The sequence below is a fragment of the Anas platyrhynchos genome, chromosome 2, assembly GCF_047663525.1.
Source record: "Anas platyrhynchos isolate ZD024472 breed Pekin duck chromosome 2, IASCAAS_PekinDuck_T2T, whole genome shotgun sequence".
Classification (NCBI taxonomy): domain Eukaryota; kingdom Metazoa; phylum Chordata; class Aves; order Anseriformes; family Anatidae; genus Anas; species Anas platyrhynchos.
The window spans coordinates 61,227,757-61,252,399 of NC_092588.1; the positions used below are offsets into that span (position 1 = coordinate 61,227,757).

Sequence of the window (24,643 nt, forward strand, 5' to 3'; positions counted from 1 at the left end):
GGCATTCATTAGGAATGCTCCAGCTTGTCAGTTTAAAGATGTAGATTAGAGCAAAACCTCCCACTATGGTACTGAGTGCTCAGGAAAAGTCTATATTTAGCCATTCTGAGCAATAAATATCATCATATTGCCTCATTTAGGTAAATAGAGAATAAATATTGTCAAGATGATCTAGAGATAATGTAAACAGATCCCTGCTCGGAGTCTGTGTTACTAGGGTAAATTCCAGGACATTGGTGTGCTGCTGATGCTTTTTGGTTTAACCCTTTTTCTTAATCACATTCCCATCCCCTTTACAGTAACAGTAAGATTTGTGCCTTGCAGATGAGAAGGGATGAAAAAAAAAAAAATAGAAGGTGGGGTTTCCTTTTAGACAAAAGGTGATTTCAAATTCTGAGTTATTACATTAATTAGTAGTTTTGCTCTAATATTTTCTTGGCATTGCTAGAGGCTGCTGCCACTGCTGCGGCTGGAAAATACAGATATCTGTAGCAACGCTGAAGCTCATTCCAGAGTTTAACATGGGAACTGACAAAGCCCATCAGTCAGAAGGACATCACAGCTCTAAGGTTAAGACATGATTTCAAGAGTACACCCAGTTAAGACTCATAGTGGAATTTCTTTTATAGCACATTTTTTCAGTGATAAGATGAAACATGTTGTAAGAATGAGCAATGAAAAATCAGTACTTTGACGAGAATTAAGTTACTGTCCTGCTTTAAAGTGGGTGGCTTCTCCTGACAAATTATGGGTAAAAATTCTTCACTATACTCCATACACAAAAAAGATAAAAGAAGAATTATTTTTTTAATATATATATATGTATTTTTTTTTACCTTTTGGGGAAGGCCTGTGCATCTCCATAGAATTGGTGCCTTGGAAGTTACATACAAGGAGAGTGTTGACTGACGTCAAAGTTTTAGTTAATTACACTAGATGACTTTTTAGATTAATAATTAACATCTCTCTTTATAACTAAATATCTGTAATTAATCAGCAAATCATAATGTGGAGACTAATTAACTTCAAACTCAAATCTTAACAGAAAATCCATATTACTATCCAGCATCATTAATTACTATAGTAATCAAAGTTATCCCTCATGGGATTTGACATACAGCTTTGTGGGTTTATAAACCAAGCTATTATCACAAAAAACATTTTGAAAGCAGCTTCAAATAGCATTATAGATAACTGAAGCATTAGATTGGAAATTTAAACAAGTTTCCATTTTGTCTGTATTATGTTATCAATAATCTATTCACTGAAGCTGGGTTAGTGGTTAACTAGGAGAGTACACTTTCCTTCTTACCATGTTTGTGTGTGTTTTTTTTGGAGGCTGGTTTTGTGTTTTTTGTTTGCTTGTTTGTTTGTTTGTTTGTTTTTCATTTGGTTTGGTTTGGTTTGTTGTTTTTGTTCCCTTTTGGGGTTACGGCAGTGATTTCTGTGAGAAGGTTCATTTGTCAGTGTCCTTGAAAAATATGCCAGACTTTCTGGTAGCTTTTGTTGTGGTGCTATCCATGCTAGTTAGCTGTTTAAGAAATGAATTAACAGCAGTTTGTACCCTGGCATTATTCACAGGAAAGTACCAAAAAATAAAGGCTTGAGCTTTAAGATACAGAGAAATCTTTAGCTGTTGATTAGTCAGTGTTCAATGGAAAAAAAGGACAAATTAAGGCTTTTATGAAAAAAAAAGAAAAAAAGTCACCCCAAACAAATCTTATTTTAATTAGCGTGGACATCACAACTAGAAAGATTTGGAATGTGTTCATTTTAATTTTTAATAAACGTGAAAGGCAATAGTACCATTGCAGCACACTGAAATCCCTTAGCTGTTTTTCATTTAGGAAGTTAGGAGTTAAAATTGTGTCTAAAATCCACATTTCAATTATTTTATCACCTAATCTTCCAAGTACGCACATCCGATACTGTTCTTTTGTGTGGCAGCTGTAAAAATCGTAAGCAATTTTTACTGTCAAGAAAACTCTGAATAAATAGAGGCTGTTAACTTAGGCAGATATCTGAGGTTATTTGGTGGCAATCAAGAACTCACAGCACTTCAACTAATGGGTTATGATCAGAAACTGTTCCTAATAGCCAGCTAGACGGATCTGAATATGAAGATTTCTATAATTTTGTTGTCAGCTTGTGATGTACTCTAGTGCTAATTATTTGGAACAATTATGTTTTCCTAATAACAAAAGAAGAAGCAGTGAATTAAGCAGGCTTACCTTCAGATCTTTAGATAACAGTTTAAATGCACTTGCCATTAAGAAATAACATTTCTTTTTCCTGTATGGAACCCTAATTATTGAAGATGCTTGTCTTTTAAAATCTACTTTTTCTACTTCTTTTAAGCATGTTCAATGTGTCAGTTTACACTGATGACTTCAGTAACTAGTATTTTCTCAGTCTTAGGTTTATGCCTGTACCTCCCATAGACTGCTTACTTCATTTGGTTATTCAAAAACCATAATTAGTGCAGTAATTAACATGTGGATCCTTCAAAGGAAGACTGTTAGAATCATGGGACGTCTCTCATCATTCTTACTGATGTATAGATGATAAAAAGACTTAGGTTGAGGTGACAACAGGATTTGTATTACTGCACATTATCTGAGCTGCAGGGAAATTCAGACAAGACTGTGGTCCATGGAGTCTTTCCTTTTGAAAAAAGTAATTATCCACACTGTTTCTATAATGTAACTAGGTGTTATCCTGTATTTGCAGCTGTCAAATCATTTGTTTTAAAACCATTATTTTATACCTTATGAATACCGGAAAGTTTGGGGTTTTGCACGTTATCTTTTAACCAATTACAGAAGTGGGGTGCAGCAAATGCAGCAATAATAGCAATAACAATAATAGTAATTTATACGAGCATAACAGATTCCTTCTTGACAGTTGATTTCAGCGATGTTTATGGTAATGTTAAGTCGATACAGTTGTAAGATTACATCCATAAAGAAAAGGCCCAATTCTATTTTACTTATTTTCCTTGGAGAAAATATGTTTGTTTGTTTGTTTGCTTAAGATCTCAGATAAGCTGAATCTGTTGTGTTTTCAAGCCACAGTAAATCAGTTGCTGCATATGAATCTCTATGGTTCACATAAATGTATTCCAGTATTTTTCAGAGCTGCTTATAGCTGATGTCTTCAGCTTCAATCTGCAATGCCTTAAATTAGCGCATTAAGGAAATTCGCATTCTTTCATTCAGCCTTTAACTTTCTGTAAGTAGTGGTCCTCTTTTTCACATTCACTGACATATGCCAGAAAAATTCAGTATTTTACCCTACAGGCAGCCCATGGGACTGGGATGAAATGGCCTCTATACATAGGGTATGACTTTATTTGCTAAAGAGGTTATTTGAAAAAGCCCTTAGGGTACTGCTGCCCTTTTGTCCCTCAAACTAGTAGGGGGAAAAATATAAAAGGAACTACACAGTAATCCCTTGTAGACAGGTGACCTTAAGCCAATTCTGTACTGTAAGGTTTGTTTCCATTTAAACTCAAAACAGACAAAGAAAAAAATAACACACACACACAAATTGCAGGTTTTAATTTGTTATAGAAACCTTGCAATATTTTTTCTCTAAATGATCAAATACATACAAGCTTTACTGGAAATGCATAAAATTTAGTATTGTCCTACATAATTTAATTTAACGTTATGTAGACAATGTGTTTCCTATGTGATGGCAAAAAATGCATCTGAGGACTGGAGGAGATAAACATTACTGCGTTTATTTCAGGTAAACAGTTAAGGATTTTACTTACTAGTGTCTAAATCCTGCAAGGACAGCCAAGCACAATTAAATAGAAGTGTATAGACCTTCTGACTCCAACAGCAGTATTAACATATTAAAAGTTGGTCAAAACCAGGACCCTGGGAAAAACAGCAATCACATTTGTCCTTTGAAGTTCTTTTCTTTCTGTCCTTCTTCGAGTTTACTGCTGGCTGAGGTGAACAGAACGACACCCAGACTGGATCAGAGGTATCTGAGGGTCATGGTCCCACCTCAGGTGTACCCACCTTGTTGTGTGTGCCTGGTATTTAAACCTTCAGTTATCTGCCACAGCTTTACAGCGAAAGGCACAGTACTGCTCCTCATCTGATGCAGTCGGCTGTTGTTAAATATGCACTACCCAGACTAGATACTGCTTTTCAATAGACAGTCTTCAAAATACCATTATAAATTATGAAGAGCAGCTCTGAACCCTCTTCAGGATAGCCTCCAATAAGTCACAGGTGTGACATCACTGAGCACCGTAATTAATGGGTGTTATGCCACTCCCTTGACTTACGAGTTTTTCAGAGGCTTTTAATTACTTTTGAGTTGAAGCCATTCTGGCAGAATTTTGAACAAACTCCGGTGGCAGCCTAGCCTCTGAATGAAGCTGTTCCAGCAACATTTAGGAAAAAAAAGCGACTCTGGTGGCTAAAGGAAAATGTTTCAGCCGTTCTTCACGCCTGGTAGTCTAGAGGGAGGTTAAAGGAAACAGCTTCTGTCGACTGCTGCAGGCACTTAGTTACTGTGTTCCCTTTCTGCATCTGGGGAGGAGCTGTAAAAACTGTGGTCAAATCCATATATTATATAAAATAAAAGAGAGAAAAAAATCTGAAAAGCCAAGAATGGCTGGAAGGGTTATCATGATGTCATCAACCTGGTTTTTGGTGTAGAAAAGCCATTGTTTCATATGTGAGTGCTGACTTCGTGTAACTGATAGAGTAAATAGAAAGGAGGGAATGCCACCATTAATCACCTATCAAGAATCAGCTATAAATGATGACCAATAAATCAGCATTTTAAATGGTATTTTTTAAAATAGGAATTGACTTCCATGCCAAAATCCACTACAGAAGAAGAATTTCAGATATAGTGCAAACTGCCTCGTCTTCACCCCTCATGCGCTCGTGCACCAGAATGCACATATCATAATATTAAGTTAACTCAGGTGTAAAGCTTTGTTCTCTAAACAGCTGAAGCTTCATGTCATTGTTTGTATGCACAAAACACACATCTTTCTCCATATGTTGGCACCATATTGGTGCTATCACCATAGCATTCCCTCCTCTTCAGATTATCTTTTGTTAAAACATTTATTTTTGTGAGGCAAATAAAATATAGTAAATGTAAACCAATTATTTAACCAAATTACTTTGATCATGGGAAACTGACAATTAGCATTACAGCTTCTCAGCAGTGAAATCCACACAATAGAGCAGACTATGATATTCTATACTGCAGTGCAAGTCAATGTAGCACATTTATTTTGTGTAGCAAGCTGCGAACGAGGAGGAAAGTGCAGGAGATGAGTGAAGTCCATGCTGATGAACTATTGTTCTACATCTGTGCTTTGTGTTCTAAGTTGTTTAGTTTTTCTAATTGATTGTTAATATATTGTGACAGCTCTTCAAAGAAGCCTTGATGACTGATGTCAACACTAAAAGCACATCCACAAGGGTACCACCTGATCAACTAATCAATGAATGTGTTAGAGACTTGCCCAAACTACCATTGTAACTCTCATTTCTAGTAAAGGCTGGAGATGCACAGGTTAGTTTGGTTACCTGCAGTGGTTACACATTTTAATAGCTCTACCTTTGCACATGTTAAAAAAAGGGGAGAGAGAGAGAGAGAAATGATATGCACCAGTACACCCACATGATTTGGGTTTATTTTCAAAGCTTGAATGCATCAATCCTTCCACGAAATAGCTGTGAGTTAGGAGAGCATTCTGGGTATTGTCATGCAAATGAGGCCACCAAACATACCACTTTGCTTCCAAATTGCTCTGCAGTGACAAGTAGCTTTTAAAACTGGAGCAGGGTTTTCCAAGCTAAGTGGGCAACCCTATATATCCTCTGAGATCCACTTTCTAAAATGAGTGCCTATGTCTGAAGTCCTAATTCCACGTCTGAGTGCTCAGATTGGCACTTAGTACATGCCAGCACATCTCATTCTAATGCATATTAAGGTGGTCCTTTATGCTTGAATATTGTGCTTCTCCCATATTCACACATTGCAAGGAAAAGAAGAAAAAAGAAAAAAATAATAGAAGATGCATGTAGCACTGAGAAGCTGTTTGATCTGGTATTCAGCAACTCATAAAGCCAAGGTATCTTGGTACGTCGCTTCAACCAGTCGAAATTTTACTTAATGGTAAATCAACTTCTCAGCAGCACTCCAGAACTTATCCAACAGTTAGTTTATGAGCAAAAAGCAAGAAGTCTACACTTGCCTTATGGTTCATCATATCTCTAATCAGAAGCTATTTTGGTCCAGTTTGGTCCACGAGCAGTTTCAGAACTGATATGAGAATGTGACAGGCTTCTCAATCTCTATCTCTCTTTCTAAGAAAAGAAGCCCATTCCAAATACTTTTGTTGACTGCATTCATGAAAAATGGTGTGGGGAGAACAACAGAGTTAAATACAGTTCCTCTGCCAGGAGATTCGGGACTATGTAGCTTTTAAGTAGCGTCTTAATGCCAATTGGAAGCCAAGGTGGATTGCAGAGTGCTGGCATCAAATAATGAAGAATGAGCAGAATCTATTTTTTCTTTTCTAATCGCAAATTAATTACATTATGAACCAATGGCAATTTTGTTCATAACCTGAATATGGCCACAATTTTCCTCTTAACCTCTGACCGGTATTGTTCTGTGTGCTGTGCTCTGGAGATAACAAAGTTAAGGATATAAATCAAAGGGCTGTCATAGGAATGGAAGTCCTTGATCTGCTGGCCAGGTAAGGATGTATAAAAACTGACAGAGGCAGTGGGTACTGGATTGCTGCGATGATAATGACAGCAAGGCTTTTGAAATCCCCCGTGGCCCGTCATCAGCTACACTATCAAGTGTAGTGTTGCATGTTGCCTTATAGAAATGCGAATTGGTCTTTTAAGTACAGATTTGGGTATCAAATTTGAGGCACTCCCATTTGAAAATGTAGACCTTAAGGACTTCACAGATAGATCTTTTCACTCATACATCTCTGTCCTCAGAAATAGGAGCTTTTCTGGGATGACTGAATCAGTTTTTGGAGAGGATTACCTTCAAGACTGGGCTTTTCTGATGTGTACTGCAAATCTAGATGGTACCTGAACTCTAGAAATCGAGTTGCCCTCAGACAATCCCAGCATATAGATGTCTAAATATTTGGGTTTAAAATACTTAATATAGATGTGAGTAGATTAACAAAAAGCAAAATAAAAACAAAAAATGTGATTTTGAGTAAGAGCTATTGCAATTGCCCATCCTTTTTTTGTTGTCTGTTAGCAACAATATCTCCAAGCCGCTTTGCAGCTGTTATTTAAGCAAAACTTGGTGTTACATTTCCTTTTATTACAAGTGCTATTTATACACAAATTGGAGCAGATCATGATGCAGCAAAGAACTTTTTATACTGCATACGTTGTGCAGCAAAATAGTGCATTATCAGCATTACATGCTTCAGTGAGGAATGTTTTGCTGTTTTAAATCTGATCATTATGAGAAGAATTTAGTGTCTAGATACAAAGATTTTACTGGAAAGTTTTGAGCTAGGCTGTTGTCATCTAACTGAAAATGGAAACTTGCTCTTGATAATTGGACGATGGGGATTAATGGAAGAACCAGGCTGTATATACTGTTTAGATGCAACTTCAGAGATCTACTTCATCAGCTAGAACAGGGTTGCACTCGGTTTTGCTGGCTTGCTGTGGGACAATACCAGAAATAATTGGCAATCCATTGCCCTACTGCACTTAAACCCCTTGTCTACAAACATGATGCAAAGTGAAGGTGGTTGAGGTTTCATAAAAATGAAGCACATGGTGTGACAGATCCATCTGTGCCAGCTTTATAAAACAAAAGTGCCCAATTTTATCATCACTGCCTTTTGTTCTGCACAATGCTGTTCGCGCGGTGGTTTTATGAATGCTTGCCGGCAGAGTCTGTAAGCCTCGATTTATCTAACTGCATCCTCTCCTGTGCTGTCTGCTCTCAACTGCACTGCTAGCTTCCCTGCCCCCATAGTTTCCTTCCCTTATCTGGCCCTTCTCCCCGAACAAATCCGAGTTAGAACCTCCTAGCAATTTTCCAAGGTTCTGGGCTCAAAGACTAAAGTAATTTGTTTTTGAATTGCAGATCAAACATAAACTGCAAAGAAGCATTTAATCAGTTAGGAGAAGCAAGGGTATGGCTTGTTTAAGTCCCAGAATCCATAAACCTGTAATGATTTTATTATATTGGTGTCAGTTTTCATTATTTTCATGAATGGGTATTCCCTGCTTAATGCACAATATTTGCATCTGATGAACCAACGAGTTTAAACACGGTTTGTTTTAATGCTTTGTGAATTTGCATTCAAATTCATCAGGAGTAATTCTATTTGAAATCACACTGGGCTAAACACAGTGGTTGTAAATCCATTTGAATTGAGATGCCAGAATCAGCCCATTAATCTACAAATCTACAATATAATTTTTGTATGGTTGGTGGGCTTTTGTTCTGTGTTTTTTTTTTTTGTTTGTTTTGTTTTGTTTTGTTTTGCTTTTTCATGACGAGGCAGAGGGGATACCAAGCGCTGGTGTGGGAGGGAAGGTGCTTGGGGAGGTTGTGATAAATTGACCAAGAGAGAGTATGTCTTTGTTATGGAAACAGTCCCATGAAAGAAACGTATGAAAGGCCAGAGACCATGCTTTGAGCGTGTCTGTCACTGCTACGGCCTCTTGAGGTAGTTGCATGAGGAGAAAGAAAGTCTCTCAGATAAACGGGTTTTGTAATACTGAGGATGATAGAGGTTGTCGTCACCTTTCCAGAGTACCAAAGGTTCCCCAGAACTCGCAGCAGGGCTCCGGCCTGCATTTAGTGTTTATGTCCATGTGGTGAGCACTGCTAGCATGGGTTTCTCTGTGGCCTCTTGTTAAAAATGGAACAAAAAGATGCAGCAAGGTTCACCTCCAACAGAAACGGAGTTATTTTGGAAGGTGTGCAGGGTGCTGTGTTACGGCAAACAGTGCTTCATTTCTGGATGGCTGCAGAAGAAATGTGAACCTCTTTCAGCATTTAGAGAATGGTTTTAATATCTGTGTTCTTAAGTGGACCAATCCGTCTGGAATTAGGATGTCTATTTAAGCTGGTAGTTACCAGATTTGAAGGTGGGCGTATCATGGTCTGAGAAAAACGTCTGTATAAGAGACTACTCTGTGAGAAGAAAGGCTTATGAACAACATTTTCCACCCTAAACATTCTTCTTAAATGTAGCTTTTTATTTTTAATACAAATTAGTCTGAAAACTACAAAAATGTATGGTTAGCCTACTTAATTTACCTTAGCCTTTTAAAGGGAATGTCTTCATTTATTTGAATAGGTGAACATTCAAATGGGATTCAGCGGTACATTGGAACATGTTCACACAATCATTTGCAGAGGTAGATTCAGGCTATTTCAGCCAGAGAGAGATATATTTGGCTGTGGACAAAAGTGATTTTTAGCTAACTTCGTGACGGCCTTCCTCTGAGGACAAGCAGTGCTGATTTGGCCTTTTTAAAACACAAATTAAAGAGTCTAAGACCCTGCTTTGAATATGTCATAGAGTAGGGCTAACCGAGGGCCCAACTCAGAAAAGCATTTAAGCCTATGCTTGGCATTAGCTATATGCTTAATTCCCAAAAGCCTAACTATGGGCCCTTTCTTATGCACTTGCAAGAATCGTGATGATCAGGAAGTCTACCATCTGACATCTGTGAAATGAGCTGGTAGACTGAGTCTTTTTCATAATGAACCAGTTTCCATCTCATAAAATTCTGTAATTGCAGATGGTATCGGTGGACACCTATGACAATCTCAGCAGAGATTGCAGCGCGGCATTCCTCATTATAGGATACATGGACACTGAACTCCTCTCTGCTCACGAACATGGGGTTGATTCATTGACAGGGCATTATCAGGAAAATTGCGGTGATGTGACTAGTGCTTCACTGTGGGTAAATGGAGTACCTCAACTCTGGGAGTTGACAATAGGCTCTTCTAAGAAATTATAATGCCGTGATTAAGACATAAAGCTGGGCCTCAGTACACCTGGGAATTCTTCTGTGACCCTGGCAACGCACTTTTTGCTGATTTTCACTTCTCTGCCTGCAAAAGTTAGAACAATGCTTTTTTGTTTTATGGTGTTATAGTGATAAATATACTACTGTTGTGAGCAATTCAGAGGATACAGTTAGGGAGGCACATGGCTAGATAAATGCCATTAGATTTTAAATGCATTCTGTTTGGTTTGCATTTGCATGTGCTTGTACTTAGCACTAGTAGAAAGCAGGCCAATTTTATTTTGCTTCCTAATTCTGCATCGAGGAAATTAGCTTTAGGTACACAGATCCCAAAATCGTGCATAAAATTCACTCTGTTGTGAAAGAGACCCTAAAAAATAACACATGGAAGAGAAAATACTTTAATTTTGGAGTTCTTTTAGCTTGTTCTTTTAGATGCTGGTATTGATTTGGTTTGTCTACATTTTAATATGCGTATTTTCTTATTACAAAGAAAATAATATCATCCGGATAGCTTCTGAGTCTTTATATTTTAGTAGAAGAACCTGAATAGTGTTTTAAGGATACTTGGAGAGACACTGAAAGAAATGGTGAACCTCAGGAGGTTTTGGAGCACTGGAGTGGATCATGGATCTCCAAGTAAGCCCTACCTGGGACTCACAACAGCTGTTTCAACCTGCGATGCCATGGGCTGCTCAGAAACTCTTTAATCTGCACATCTTTGAAATGACAGACCACAATGCATCTCCTGAATATTTTGCCTGCTACGTGCCAGAAGTTAGGAATCTGTTTGTTCACTAAACTATGGTAGCTGAAAAAAGAGTAAGAAGTAATATTTTAAAAAGTAGCTGAAATAAGAACCCTTTAACATAAGTGTCAGCAGGAGCTGTTAGTTTCTCAGTGTTTTTGAAAATCGCATCTTCCAGGTATCTGGCTTTAGGCTTCTTTAGGCTTCTGGTGGTGTTTTTTATTTTTATTTTTATTTTTATTTTTATTTTTATTTTATTTCATTTTATTTTATTTTTGGGGGTGGGAGGGTGTTATCTGGTCCCTGTCTTGTCATATATCACAAGCTTTACAACTTTCACAGAAATTATTGTACCTTCCTCTGAAATTTTGTCTATGGCACTGAAAAACGTGAACTGTTCCAGTAATAGCAGTAGTGCATAGAGTCCACTTATTTTACCACTAATAATGCTGTAGCAGTTCTGTGTAACAGCAGAGTAAGAAGTGCATCCACTTAAACGTAGTAGGAACCATTGTGTTTGCATCATTTCATTAACATGTTTTTAAACATTATTTGGCATCAGTTGTAGACAGATATGTACAATAAATCTTTGAACAAGTACTATCAAAAGTAACAGCTAAGTGGAATTTAAAATGTATTACAAAAATGTGATCACTAATAAGTTTTTAAATATTCCTTCTTCTTCTGGTCTAAACTGGGCCTCAGGAGCTAAAAAATAAGAAGAGCTAATGAAATGACCTGACAGAATGGCAGGGTTTGTTTACTAGTCCGTATTTGAGTAGGATTCATGCTCCGTGTGATTGACAGTCATTGCAAATTCTTTGGCTTTTTAAGACTCAAGGCGCCGCAGTCTTGGGTGAACTTCAGTTCAGAAGGGAGTTGTTTACAGAAGTTAACTAAGTAGTTACTGGAGGATCGCATGCCATGTTTCACTGAACTGTTGTGGGATGGTATGGGTTTGCAGTGCAAGTGGCGATGACTCGGGTTAAAACCTATTCCAGCTCTCGTGTGGTTGATTTATGCAGTGTGGGAGCCTCGTTGCTCTGGCACCTGGAAGGGGTAGGTAGCTGAATTGGCTTCCCTTGCTCACCATGGCCAAACTTCTTCCCACAGTGTGGCTTGAATATTTTAGCGTTTCATCAAAATCAGATTATGGTGATCCAAAAGGGACAAAAAATTTCCTCCCTCTTCAGCATTTGCATCAAAAAAAATTAGAGGTTGTTGTTGCCAGAATGTGTGCACTTAAACTTCAATATTTCCATGCTAGCCAACCTTCTAATAACTTGTTTCACTGTTTTGAATATTCCTTAGGCAGTGTCTCTCCCCTAGTGAAGCTGAGACATAATTCAGTTGTATCCGTACCAGAGCAATGTGCAGGAGACATGCTTCCGAACCTGCAATTAAAAATTGCTTTGGCCTGTTTTCTGTTCCTGCTTTATCTTTTCATAAACTCGCATCTAATTTGATGACCACTGTCATTCTTGAGATTTCTTCAGCATTACAGTTCTCAAGGGACTTATCTCTCACTTAGTCTCATTTTTGCAGATTAACTTTCTCCACAAGCACCAGTATGCAGCAGCACAAGTTGAATCTTGCATTTTCATTGTTGAATTTATTTATGTTGCATCCTGTTGCTCTTTGCGATGTTTTTAACACCTCCTCTCCATTTCTTATTATCTGTGTATTCCACCTAAAAGCTGTTGATTTCTACCTCTGGCTAGCCAACTGCTTGGGTAGCTTTATTGACAGTGCAGCATGGAAATGATTCAGATCTCAAAAGCACAACTTTGCAGCTGGTTGGAAGCACCTGGAGTAAGGAGCTTCTGAGCACTTGTACCGAACCATGGTGCAGTGGTTTACTTTGCACGTCGCACGTAACCGTGGCACGCTGACACCTCAATTCCTGCATCGGGAGTGTTCAGCAGTGGCTCTGAGAGCTCCACCTTTGGTGTCTTCTGTCTTGTTTTAACTACGTACAGCCTTGTGCCTTCTAACGCTGGAAGTGGGAGACAGCTCGTTTAGGTACTACTGTATCAGTAGCACTGAAGATACATTTCTGTCAGTGGAAGGGTCAATTATAGGAACAGCTCTTCCTTTGAAGATAAGCTGGAAACATGCTGCTTCCACCCTTCACCAGAAGTGAATCATGAAAAGAAGACTTTGTCACAAACTCGACCCTTGAAAGTGGTATAAAAGAGTTACCTGTCTCTCCAGCCTCCGCTTCCCATCCCACCCTCCAGGACCAGCATGTACCCTGCTTCACATTTCTTAAATAATCCTGTGGTTACTGCTAAGCCCGTGTGACACTCTGAAATATCAACATCTTTTCTGAGAATTAGGCATTGTAAGCCTTGATGCTCCCTGTGCCTGAGGTGGAGTGATGGGGCCAGCAGAGGGGAAGGCCACCCAGGTAACTGGACCACTTCCACTTCTACCCAGCCCTGTTGCCTCCGTCTCAGAAGTAGCGGGACGCAGTGCACTGACACTGACCTTTGGGGTAGGAAATCAGATGGCAAAAGCTCAGCAACTTCCTGCATAATTAATTCAGCTTTGTCTTATGCCTTGTACCAGTTCGGGAACAGCTGTGGTTGATCCTGTGTTGGGGTTACACATGTAGGGCTGAAGCACCTAATATTTTTCTTTCAAGGCATAGCATGGCATGACCTATGGCTTTCAGACTAAACCATCTAAAGCTCCTCTCTAGCTTCAGATCCATTGCAAAAATGTATAAATATTATTAGCCAGTGGTATTACATTTGGTGCTATAAAAGCATAGAAATAGGTCTTTCTCCATTGAATCTATGTGAAAGTTAAAGCCCCAACCTACTCCACCTTGTTTTCTTCTGAAACTGGTTGTAACGCTGTGCCAGCCACTACCATTTGAACAGATGCATGTCACTCCTCCAGTTGTCTTTCCTAAATTCCCAGCAAATGAGAGATGAAAACGAAAATATCAGCTGTATGTCAGTGTCCAGATAAAAAGCTGCAAAGTTAAGTTATGAAGCTCACCCTTGTTCGCAAAATTAACTGATCTCATATTGGCCCAGCAGAGCTCCTTCTCTCTGACAGATTATTACTTCTAATCATATGAATCAGTGCTCATTCCGGTATGATTTTGATGAAGTCCATAAAAGACAGCACGCTCATCTCCTCCGATGCTTTGAATATTGAAATAGAACATTTTTTTCTGGTAATTCTTCTGCATTAATTGCTTCTACTCATTCAATGAGTGTTAGCTTTTGTTATAACCCATCCCATAGACTCCTGACACCTTGCCTGCTGAGAAGTCCTGTCCTTGAAGTTACTATAGTGCACAATGATCAGAACTTATTGCTGATGTTTTGCTAGCATTTACTAGCAACATCTTGGCAGAGGGTGACCTCTAGTACTGTCTCTAAACATTTTCAATTTACAGACTCAAGAATTTTTGCTGTCTTCGCCTCTCATTCTTTTGAAGAGGTCAGCCCTTTACGAATTTGCCACAAGAAAGAAGTTCAAAATGCCCTATACACTTAAGCAGCTTAATAGGAATATAGCTACAATGAACACACAACATACAATTCATTTTAATATTTATAGAAGAAATTCACATTGTTTTAAGTGTACGCGAGCAGCTGCTGTCATTTGGCTATGAGCAGATGTTAGACCTCCGAAAGCTTCGCTGATAATTAAAATACTAACAGTTAGTGTTTTACCCCAGCTGCAGGTTCTGTTTACTGTAAATTTGATTTTAATGGTGCCTCTGTGCAGTTATTGAATAGAGGTTTGTTTTCTACTATACATACAAAAGTGTCTACAATGAAGACAAATGGTTATTTCCCGTAATTTACCCTGGAAAGATATGAACATACACTGTAACGTAGCTGAATTTATAAATGAATTGCAGAGATGACTATCGCAGAGCAAATGCTAATTTCTGTTATCTTAACTAACAAAAACAACCAAGGAAACTTACTAGTTTTAGTTCTTCCCAAACCTTCTGCCTAAAAGCTGCCGTGCTTTTCAGATGGGTTGAGACATGCCCTTGAGCAAAGAACAGGTGCTCCTTTTTACTGAATGGGTGCATAAATCAGAATAAATAAATAAATGAGATCACGAGACTCAAATTTGATTGGTATACGAAAGAATATAATTTCTGCTTGATCATTTCATAACATGATTTTTTTCTATTATTTTTGGTGTCCCTTACAAGTGTCTGCTCTCTTTAGTGCATATATGTACATCAAACGTTGGGAAAGGCTAGCCAATTTCAGAATTGTTAATCCCAAGGGCCTGATTATGCAAACACAATGCATAATGCAAGCTACCATGTTTAGTCCCTTTGAGACTATTGAGGCTAACTATGGCAGTAAGCAGTACTCTTGATAAATAAATGTTTATGAGACCAGGATCTAAATGTATATATTCTTGAAAAACAGAAACTCTTGCAGAGATAATAAGGACAAAAAGTAGTTTGGGCTTTTTTTTTTCTTTTTTTTTTTTTTTTTAGCAAAATAGTTAGGACACATTTTAGGAATCCCAATAATTTGTCATATGATCAGAGCTTGTGGTTTGTTTGTTTGATTGTTTGTTTTCTGATTTTCTCATATTAGCATTCCTATTATTTTTCATGTAATCTTGTATGCTCTGTAGGCCCAGGCAACAGAATTCTGCAGTCTGACCAAGCACAACCGGTTTCTTTTGCAATCTGGATTCTGGTTTAAAGGTGCTAAAAAAGCACTGCAGTTACACTGCAGGAGTTAAAGCAGAAAAAGTACATCCGTGTAGCATCAATGTCAGTTGTTCCCAAACTGAGGGCCTTTGAAGCCGGTCTGCAAAGAAATGTCCAGGCTGGCTGCCCTCATCTCCAGCTGCTAAATTGCTTTGGAAAAACTAGCTAAAGTACTCCAAATACATTCCTAATGTTACTTGTCTATACAGGTAATTGCTGTATATGCCTCAGTGAGACTTTTGCTCCCAGGCAGGACTTGAGAATATAAGGCCCGCATGGTGGCAAGTGTGTAAAGACAAAAAGTAGTCTACAAGAAATGTGCACTGTGCACATTGGGCAGCTGTAAAATCTGTGCATTAATGCCTCACCTACTCACTGTGGTCAGTGGCAGTTTCAGTACATACATTTTCTATTTGCGTAGCTTCTGTAACACTAGGCTTTGTAGAATTCATTTTTGACCTTAAGCTCAAGAAAAAAGAAGCTGAAATTTATTACAGAGGCCTTTTCCCAAAGGTTAATTGGGCATTGGAAGGAACCCAACCCAACCCAAACTGAACCTAACCTAGCCTAACCTAGCCTAACCTAACCTAACCTAACCTAACCTAACCTAACCTAACCTAACCTAACCTAACCTAACCTAACCAAACTACCTGCCTAAACACCATAACTGAATGGCCCAGCTATTTATTTTGGTGGCTGTTTCTTGTTTTGCTTCTCTGTTGTTGCTGTTGACATAGTCCTGTAAGGTATGCAATGTAAAAATAACAAGCAGAAAAATTCAGTCTGGTTATCAGAAGAAAAAAAATGCAAAATTATTTCCTTTTACATATTAAGATGGCTAAACGGACATCTGCCACTTTGCTTAAGGTACCCAAAAGGTTAGAGCTTCATCCTTTATACAAACAATTCCTAGAAGACCTTGAAGTTTCTAAACATGATGGAGGACAAAGGATAAAGCTAGAAGCAAAGGATGTTTTGAGTTTTAGCATGAAACATGACATTTCTGGATTTTTAAGTATAGGATGAACTACTCACAGTATTTTGGAATAGGTTATGGTATTTATTTATTTATTCTTTTTACAGTAAAAATATACTGAAAACCCTTACTGCATTGGTATCTTTCTCTTATTACCATTTACGTACCTTCTGTCAACGGTGGATTTTTTTTTATGTCTCTTAGGGAGCTGGTTAAGTTCCCCATAGGTATATCTATTTGTACTGCTTTATAAATATATGCTGCCTTTGTGGACATAATAGTTCTGACAGAGCCCTTTTGGCTTGCTGATTTATTTCACTTCTTGCTTTGACCCATCCTATTTTCTTCCTTCAGTAGAAGATATGAATGAGCCTTCACAACCTCTTTTATTTAGTAGCTTAACTATCTGTTTTTGAAAATGCTGTTTTTGAAACAGCTTTTACTATGGTTAAGGAAGAGATCTTAAAAATGTGGTTTATTATTATGGCCTCCAAAAATCAAGAAAATAGTCATGCTACAATTCTTAGACTGCACTTAATTATTTAAAGATCATTACAAAAAGAAAACAAAACCAAAAAAAAGAATGAATGAAAGAAAAATGAAGAAATTTGGAGCTGGATCAGGGCCTAAATTATTCCTTTATGAACTTGGATAGTGGGCTTTTACCATACCAGTCAAAATATTTTATTGTTACATAGACAATAACTTTTGAAATAAAGACATCAGTTGCTCATTCAAGTAATAGCAAATGTAAGTTGAATTTGCAATATCTTGTAATTGTAGGAAGGTTGCATTTAGTTGAAGGAAAAGATGTTTCTTTGCATTCACGTTATTTAATATTCATTGCATTTTAATAGATACCAAATATTTGTATGTATCAGTAAATAATGTGCCTAATCACCAATACTAATCAAGTATGAAAAATTAAGTGTCGTCAGATGGGGTGCTGTAAATCAGGTCACCTGGAACTTTCGCAGGAAAGGCAGAATAGCTGTTTTAAGCGTGCTGTGTAAATGCAGATCATTTCCGTCATCCTAACAGATTATTTCATCTATGACTTACTGCTTTGTCCTAAAGGTGCTCCTCGTGAAGGATATCCTCAGCCCAGCCTCACCGTGCACAGCCACTGCTACAACTTTTGGGCAAGGTTTAAAATTCTGAAGAGGCAGCTGTTTGAGAGCAAAGTGGTGCTTTACATATAATATTAGCAGAGACTTTCCTAACGCATTACGCATTTCTTTCTGAGACAAGTCTCCTTAATGCCATCTTTATCTGCTACACGATGCATGAAATCTACTTTCTGTTTTAGAACTGCAGCTGACCCCCGACCCCTCGCGTGGCGCCACAATGTGACCTCTCTATTGTCATCAGCTTTCATTCTCCTGAAAATCCTATGAATTTTTATTACAAGTTTTTTTAAACCAAGCTGAGGCTTCAACAAATTACTTGACACAGATGAGATGAAGTTGTTGAAGTAGTGTTAGATAAGTTTTACAGCCAGCATGTGTGCTGCTGAACAGTACAAAGCCAGTGTCCTACAATGTCATACACCAGTAACTGCTGAGCCTACTATTGGATAAATACATCATTTTATGGAACATTGATTGTTCTATAAACCCAATGGAGTATTATGCTCTATGATCAAACCATTTAGATTGTGTGTAGAGCACAGAAAATGCCATATTCAGGATGGTACTAAAAGTGCCATTTGTGTATTTTATGGATGTCATTACGGGGGAAACTTCTCTCTGTAGGCCCTGTTTACTGCAAAATTTTTTAGTCTGTAATGACATTTTTCATTCACAACGTATGCCTTCAAGAGAGGGGGCCCTTGTTTTATTTGTTTCATTCGAGTTTACTGCACAAATCCTGTACATTTTAATTAAATGTACGCTTAACAAAAGAATAAGGTATTTATTCTGTGGGGAACAAATGATGACAGTAACAAAAGAATAAAACAGACACACAAAAGGAAGTCAGGTACTGAGGAAAAGAGAGGGAAAAAGGTACTAAACCCTATTTGTAGTTTCCCAGAAGCACATTAAACATCAAAGCATTTCTTTTAGCCCTATTTTGGGAGTTTGTGGTCTCTGAGAATTAAAATAACCTGCGAATATGGATTTAATGTCTAAAAAATCCTGACATTTTCAAATAAAAAACTAACAGTCGCTCAGGACTCCGACTGATAAATAATGGTCCTGCTGAAATGACAGACTTCTTGGAAAGAAACCAATTCTGTGATCATTGCACCCCTAGATATGAAACACCTCTTTACAAATTGTCTGAATATGAGCTCTCGTATCATTATATTTTGTCATTTTAATGCCTATTTGTGTATCTTCTTAATTTGCAGTGACATGCAATCAGCAACAAGTCCAGTTTTCCTAATATTAATGTGGGCTTGTATTGCAGCTTATGTTTGCCATGTCAGCCAACACTTACCCCGTCTCTTTGCCGGCTTTTAAGAGGGGGTGAGAGGCAGGCTGAATTTAGTAGGACAACATGATTTGTTGCTACATACAGTCCAATAATGTGACATGTTCCTTAAATACATAAAAATTCCTGCAAATGTTGTGTTGGATAGCGGCGCTCCATTATAGAAATGTGCTGTTTCAAAGTCAAAATAGCAGCTAAGCCTCAAAATATGTTGTTTTCTAAATATCTTCCCTACTTGGCTTTTCACTGGTAAAACAAAAGAAAACCAGTAAAATCTGCAATTCATATTTACCATGAAAAATCACTAAAATTGAAGCTGATGTTCCCAGTAAATTCTTGGTCATAGTCCAGTAAAAATTTAAAGTTACAGTAGATTCACATTAGTTTAAATGACACTTGAACTTCTACATAGCTCAACATTAATTCATTATAGTTGAAATGGAAGAATCTTCAGTGGGTGAATCTTTTACAATCTGATTGAGGCTGTTACATTTTATAGGAGCCATTTTTCAAAGCAGTACTGACAGCACTCGAAGTTATTAAATTGCTGAATCAAAAGATGGACCTGCAATCGCATTTATGAACTGTGATGGAATAGCTGGGGTTGCACCGAGCTGAGGTTAAGATGTTGGTGTAGTTAAGCTTCATCACACCCCTTAGTGACAGCAGTATTTACCCATGTAGTTTACTTTAATGGTCAGGAAGTGGCTTAACTCACCTCTGGATTCAAATAGATTAAGTAAGCAGTCAGAATGGCATAATTATCAGCGCTGCGAGGGATTCACTGGATAGCTCTTCACCCAGGAGACTTCCTGTTCAATTGCACAGCAAAGGCCGGAGCTGCACAGATTCATGGGTACGGCAATTATTTTAGGAGATGAAAACAGGATGGATTTCCTTTTTCTTTCCCTTCCCCAGACCGGAGCTTCTCCTCACTGCAGCGATGCTGTGTCCTGTACATAAATTATCATTATCTTAGGGGAAAGATGTCATGATTTTGATGCATGCATGTGAAAATTATGATCGCAGAGTTATTTTGATTTTGAAATCCTGTGGAAAATGCATGATTTGTAGAGTTATTTTGATTTTGTGCCACATCACTGCCAGGCTCCTCTTTTATCATGTCAACAAAGCAAGATTCCTGAGAGAATTAATTACTTCTACTCTATTATAAAATGTGGAGGAGCTAAGATAATTGTCATTTTATGTTGATTTCCCCTTCCTATTTTTCTGCTCTTTGGGGGGTCTCGTGAATGTCAGTGCCTACAGAGAGCAGAGGAAAAGTGGGGATAAGAACCAGTCGTACCACAGTAAGCCTCCTCACAGCTTACGCCTGACAAAATGTACTTCAATTGTACGTGCCAGATACATCACGCAGCATCACTTGGAAACACTCTAATGGTTTAAATTGTTAATTTTCTTTTCCAAAGATAACCTGCCTTGCAAACTAAGATGGAGAAAGTTGTGTAACGTCAGCTGAGACTTCTGAAAGTGATTTGCAGCCTTTCAGCATAACACAATTACCTGTGCTTCATAAGCTTCTCCACAAGAAGCTTTGTAATAGAAAAAAAAGACGGATAGATGGATAGATAAATGCCAGCAAGAGCCTAGCCTTTCAGGCACTGGTGTTACCTTGGAATATTAGCTTGATACTCACCTTAGCATATCAACTTGCTAGAGGCTGCAAGATGCCAAGTGCTCAGTCTCGGTGTAGCACATCTCGTAAGTGTGAACTTACCTTCAAGCAGATGAGTCTCTGGTTTTCAGAGCCCACTGTAGTTCTCTGTAGGATCAGGGCCTGACAGCTAAAGTGTGGGTGTGGACAGCTTCAGCACCAGGGGCCTCATCAGTCTTCCCAAGGCCCACCTGGCACCAAACCCTTGTCTTGATCTCAGTGTCTGGGTCCCACTTTCTTCTTTCTGGGTCCCACTTTCTTCTCTGAGTGTGCCAGTTGTGGCCTTTCAGGAGCTGCAGTGGGGCTTGGGTATGGCACCATGACAGGGGGACAGCGAATACTGGATCTGTTCTGCCATGGGGCTGGTCGCAGGGTGCAACCAGTCATGTCTGGCTAAGGAGGCAAGGAGGGTGGCAGGGTAACCCCGAGACCATGTTTTGAGGGTGGTGGGCTTGGCTTTGTGCGGCTGTGGGCATTGTTTGCTTGGCTGAAGTGTCATTGTTAGTGTTGAGAATGGAGGAGAAAGCCTTCACTGACCCAAAAACAGACTGAGTGGCGAAATAAGCAGTTGCAACGTGGAGGTAAAGGTATTTTTATCTATTAATTGATTTCATGTAGAAGTAATTAAGAAGTGTAATTGAGGTTTCTCTGGGCGATAGTTGCATAAAATATCCTGCTTAGGGTGAGAAGACTGCCGAGCGTTTTCTCCAGGTACCTAGGCTAGTGAACCGAGCCAGCAAGGTGTGCTGGAGAAGATGCTAGGTGGGAAATGAAGGGGAAGACAACGGCATCAAACTGACAGCATGGCAATTACCTCGCCAACAAAGCAGGGTATTAAGAAGATCAGCCACAGTTTTTCACACCCAGATATGTTTAACGTAACGTACGATCCTAAAATTTGTTGCCAAAGTACCCAAGTATCACCAGTAGGATTTTCTATAAAAGATGTGTTAATGGCTTTTAACTGTATACTGTATTTATCTGGGCTTTTTTTGTACAGCATATTTTAAAAAAACACATTTAAATTGTTAATAGGCTGCAGCATTGTTAAACTCAGCAATTATTTCAACCTGTAAATATGTTATTTGGAAAACATGCAAATTGTTTTTGTTCGCTTGCTCATTTTATCTGTGTTTTCTGCCAGTGAAATCTAAAAATTGTCAAGGAATTTTCTTCCATTTAAGCTACAGTTTGTTAAAGTAATGAACCGATATTTTCTATGATACCACGTTCACAGCGTATTTTGTCTTGCAGGCATTGTATCCAAGTCCTACGAGTGCCGGCTGAAGGGGCAAGGAGCAACCTTTGTGGAAACTGCGAGTCCTTTCACTGCAGCATCACTGGGAGAGGTGTCTCCAGTTAAAGAGAAGTCCTTTCGGGGCAGCAGAAGACAGCCACAGTCGCCTGAACAAGTTCAGCAAGTTATTATTATCCAAGGATACGACGGCGACTTTGCAATCGATGTCTCTGCGGAAGAAACAGCAGCGGCTACCCTTCAGACGCTGGCAATGGCTGGTGAGATGGCCAGGGTGGTCCATATTACGGAGGATGGGCAAGTCATAGCTACAAACCAAAACGGCTCGCACGTGAGCAGTGTGGTTCCAGGGCAGATACTTACCGAGCAGCTAGCAGATGGTGCCACGCAGGTGGTGGTGGTTGAAGGCGCTGTAACAGGAGCCGAGATGGAGGAGGCCGTTCCTATAGATGCAGTTCCTGACTCCAGTAGTGCTGTGCTGCAGCAGATAATGCAACAAGAAGTTTTAGATACTTCTGAAGCTACAGTCCATCCCCAAGAGTCCTCGTCAGCGTTAGATGCCCTGCTTTGTGCTGTAACAGAGCTGGGCGAAGTGGAAACCAAATCTGGACTCCTTGACAGAAGCAGGTCTAGTCACAAAGATTTCTTGCAAATGCCAAACCCAGAGGCGCCCAGTGTCCCCAGTGATGCAGGGGGACAAGAAATACAAATGTTCCACGAAGTTCAGGAGACTCAGGAAGACACCGAACCTATGGAAGTAGTGACGCAGGTCATGCACCCATCGGCTATAATTGCATCTCAGGAGAGAGCTCAGGCTGCCTTCAAGAAAATGGTCCAAGGAGTGTTACATTTTGCTGTATGTGATACGGCTGCAGCCGACCAGCTGATGAAAGAAGGTGTCACTCAGGTCATTGTAAATGAGGAAGGGACTGTGCATATGGTAGCTGGAGAAGGCTCCCAGATAATTATGCAGGAAGCTGGTAGCCACGCGCTCAGTGTCCAGAGCGAACACATGGATTTAGTCGATTCGGATGGGGAAATATCACAGATCATCGTCACCGAAGAAATAGCTCAAGCCATGGTTCAGGGTTCTGATGGCGACTTCTCAGAAGGTGCAACCCACTACATTGTCACAGAATTGGCACCGGACATGCAGGATGAGCCTGGTGTGTACTCGCACGCTGTGATAGAGACAGCTGGGTCTCAAGAGATTTTGCAGGCTGGTACTGCTATGGAAGCAAAAGCTGTATCCCCTGATAGAGCAGGAGAACAGTTAACAAGCATGGTCATTTATACGGAGGGTGGCTCACAAGTAGTTCAGGGCCAGCAAGATGATAACGAAGTACAAGAAGCATGAAGAGCTTTATCTCCTAGGCTTGATTCAGGTGATCGGATCCATGGAGGCACTGCATTCCTGGAACAACTTCTGTAAAACCTTCTCAATACAATATCCTCATAGGCAGGTAACAGATATGCACGCTGCGGGAGGTGAAGGTCAGCTACTAGGAGGAGTTCACTGAAAAGGATAGTACAATCTTGTTACAATAGCTCTGAGAATTATGATAGGGGATTATTTTAAAGCAAATGCATTAGGACACAAAAGAGGATAAAAATACCCCCCTCCTCTCCAGTAGGTATTGTTCTGTTCACTGGTTTGTTTTTTTTTTCAAATGTTGTTTTATCTCAGGGTAAATCCCTGCCTTCTTTTTTGTCTAACATAATCAAAAGAGTAAAATACTTTCACTTACATGTATGTTTTATAAACAGATAAATAAGCAAAAAATTACAAAAAGTGCATCATTACAATGACAAGGTGATCAGGTAAGCTTAGATACTGTAATTGGTGCCCTTTATTGTAAAGAAGAACAGGTGACATTTTGCTTTCTAGAATCTTACTTTAAAATATCCCTGGTGAAACATATGCCATCAAATTAAGTATTTTCTCCATCTGGAATCAAATTTTTTAACAGTAGCTTACTCTTTCATGGTATCACATAAGAGTTTTCCTAGGGAAGAGCTCAGAATGCTACACTTCAGAAAATTCTTGATTATAGACATACAAAAAAAATAACTTGATGCCTGTATCTTCCACTTAAATTTAGATGAGAGTCCTACATACAAAATGTGCTTTTTTTTTTTTTTTGAAAAGATATTCTCACTGTCAGTGTTTTGCTTTTCTTATAAATAGTGCTTCATATAAATACCATTTTGCAGTTCATTTTGTGAGCTACTTTTGAAATGTTATGGGGATTTTTGAAGAAAATTCTGACATTGACATTAACAAATAGAAAAAAAAAAAAAAAAAAAAAGGTGACCTTGTATTTCTTGCTTAGTCCAGAATGTCAATTATTTAGTTGTGGATATACTGCAATTGTCCAATGCAAGTTCATGTTGAAAAAATTTGTTTCACAATACAACTGCTTTTGTTTCTTTAAAAAAAAATGTAAAATATAAGCTGGCAAGTTTGTTTTTTTTTTTTCGTTTGTTTTTGTCTTTCAAATAAAATGTTAGCATTAAAATAAAGCATCATGATTTTTAATATTAAGCAATAAACAGAACTGGCATTCAGCAGGAGCAAACAAATGCTATCTGTTATGTCTGTGCATTTTCTCTTTTCCTTTCTCAAGCTAGCTAGCTAGATAAAGATAAAAGAATCTAATTTCTGAAGTGTGCCTCATGCATGCTTAATATAATTGTGTAAGTGTTTAGGGTATAAGCCATGCTGACTCTAGAGATAACTGGGTTTCCTATCATGTTTAATATCTTAAAATTATCAACTGTGAGAAAGTTGGGGTGAGGCAAAAC

General features: G+C 38.7%; 1 protein-coding gene across 3 annotated transcripts in view; it reads left to right on the forward strand.

Moving 5' to 3' along the window:
* Positions 1 to 24,421, forward strand: part of ZNF407 (zinc finger protein 407) — a 333,603-nt gene extending 309,182 nt beyond the window's left edge. For all 3 annotated transcript variants that reach the window (XM_027451888.3, XM_027451889.3, XM_072034832.1), the window contains one exon: positions 21,838 to 24,421. In XM_027451888.3, coding sequence (XP_027307689.3) covers positions 21,838 to 23,195 — 1,358 coding nt within the window. In that variant the 3' untranslated portion in view covers positions 23,196 to 24,421. The remainder of the gene's footprint in view (positions 1 to 21,837) is intronic.
* Positions 24,422 to 24,643: the final 222 nt, after the last annotated feature.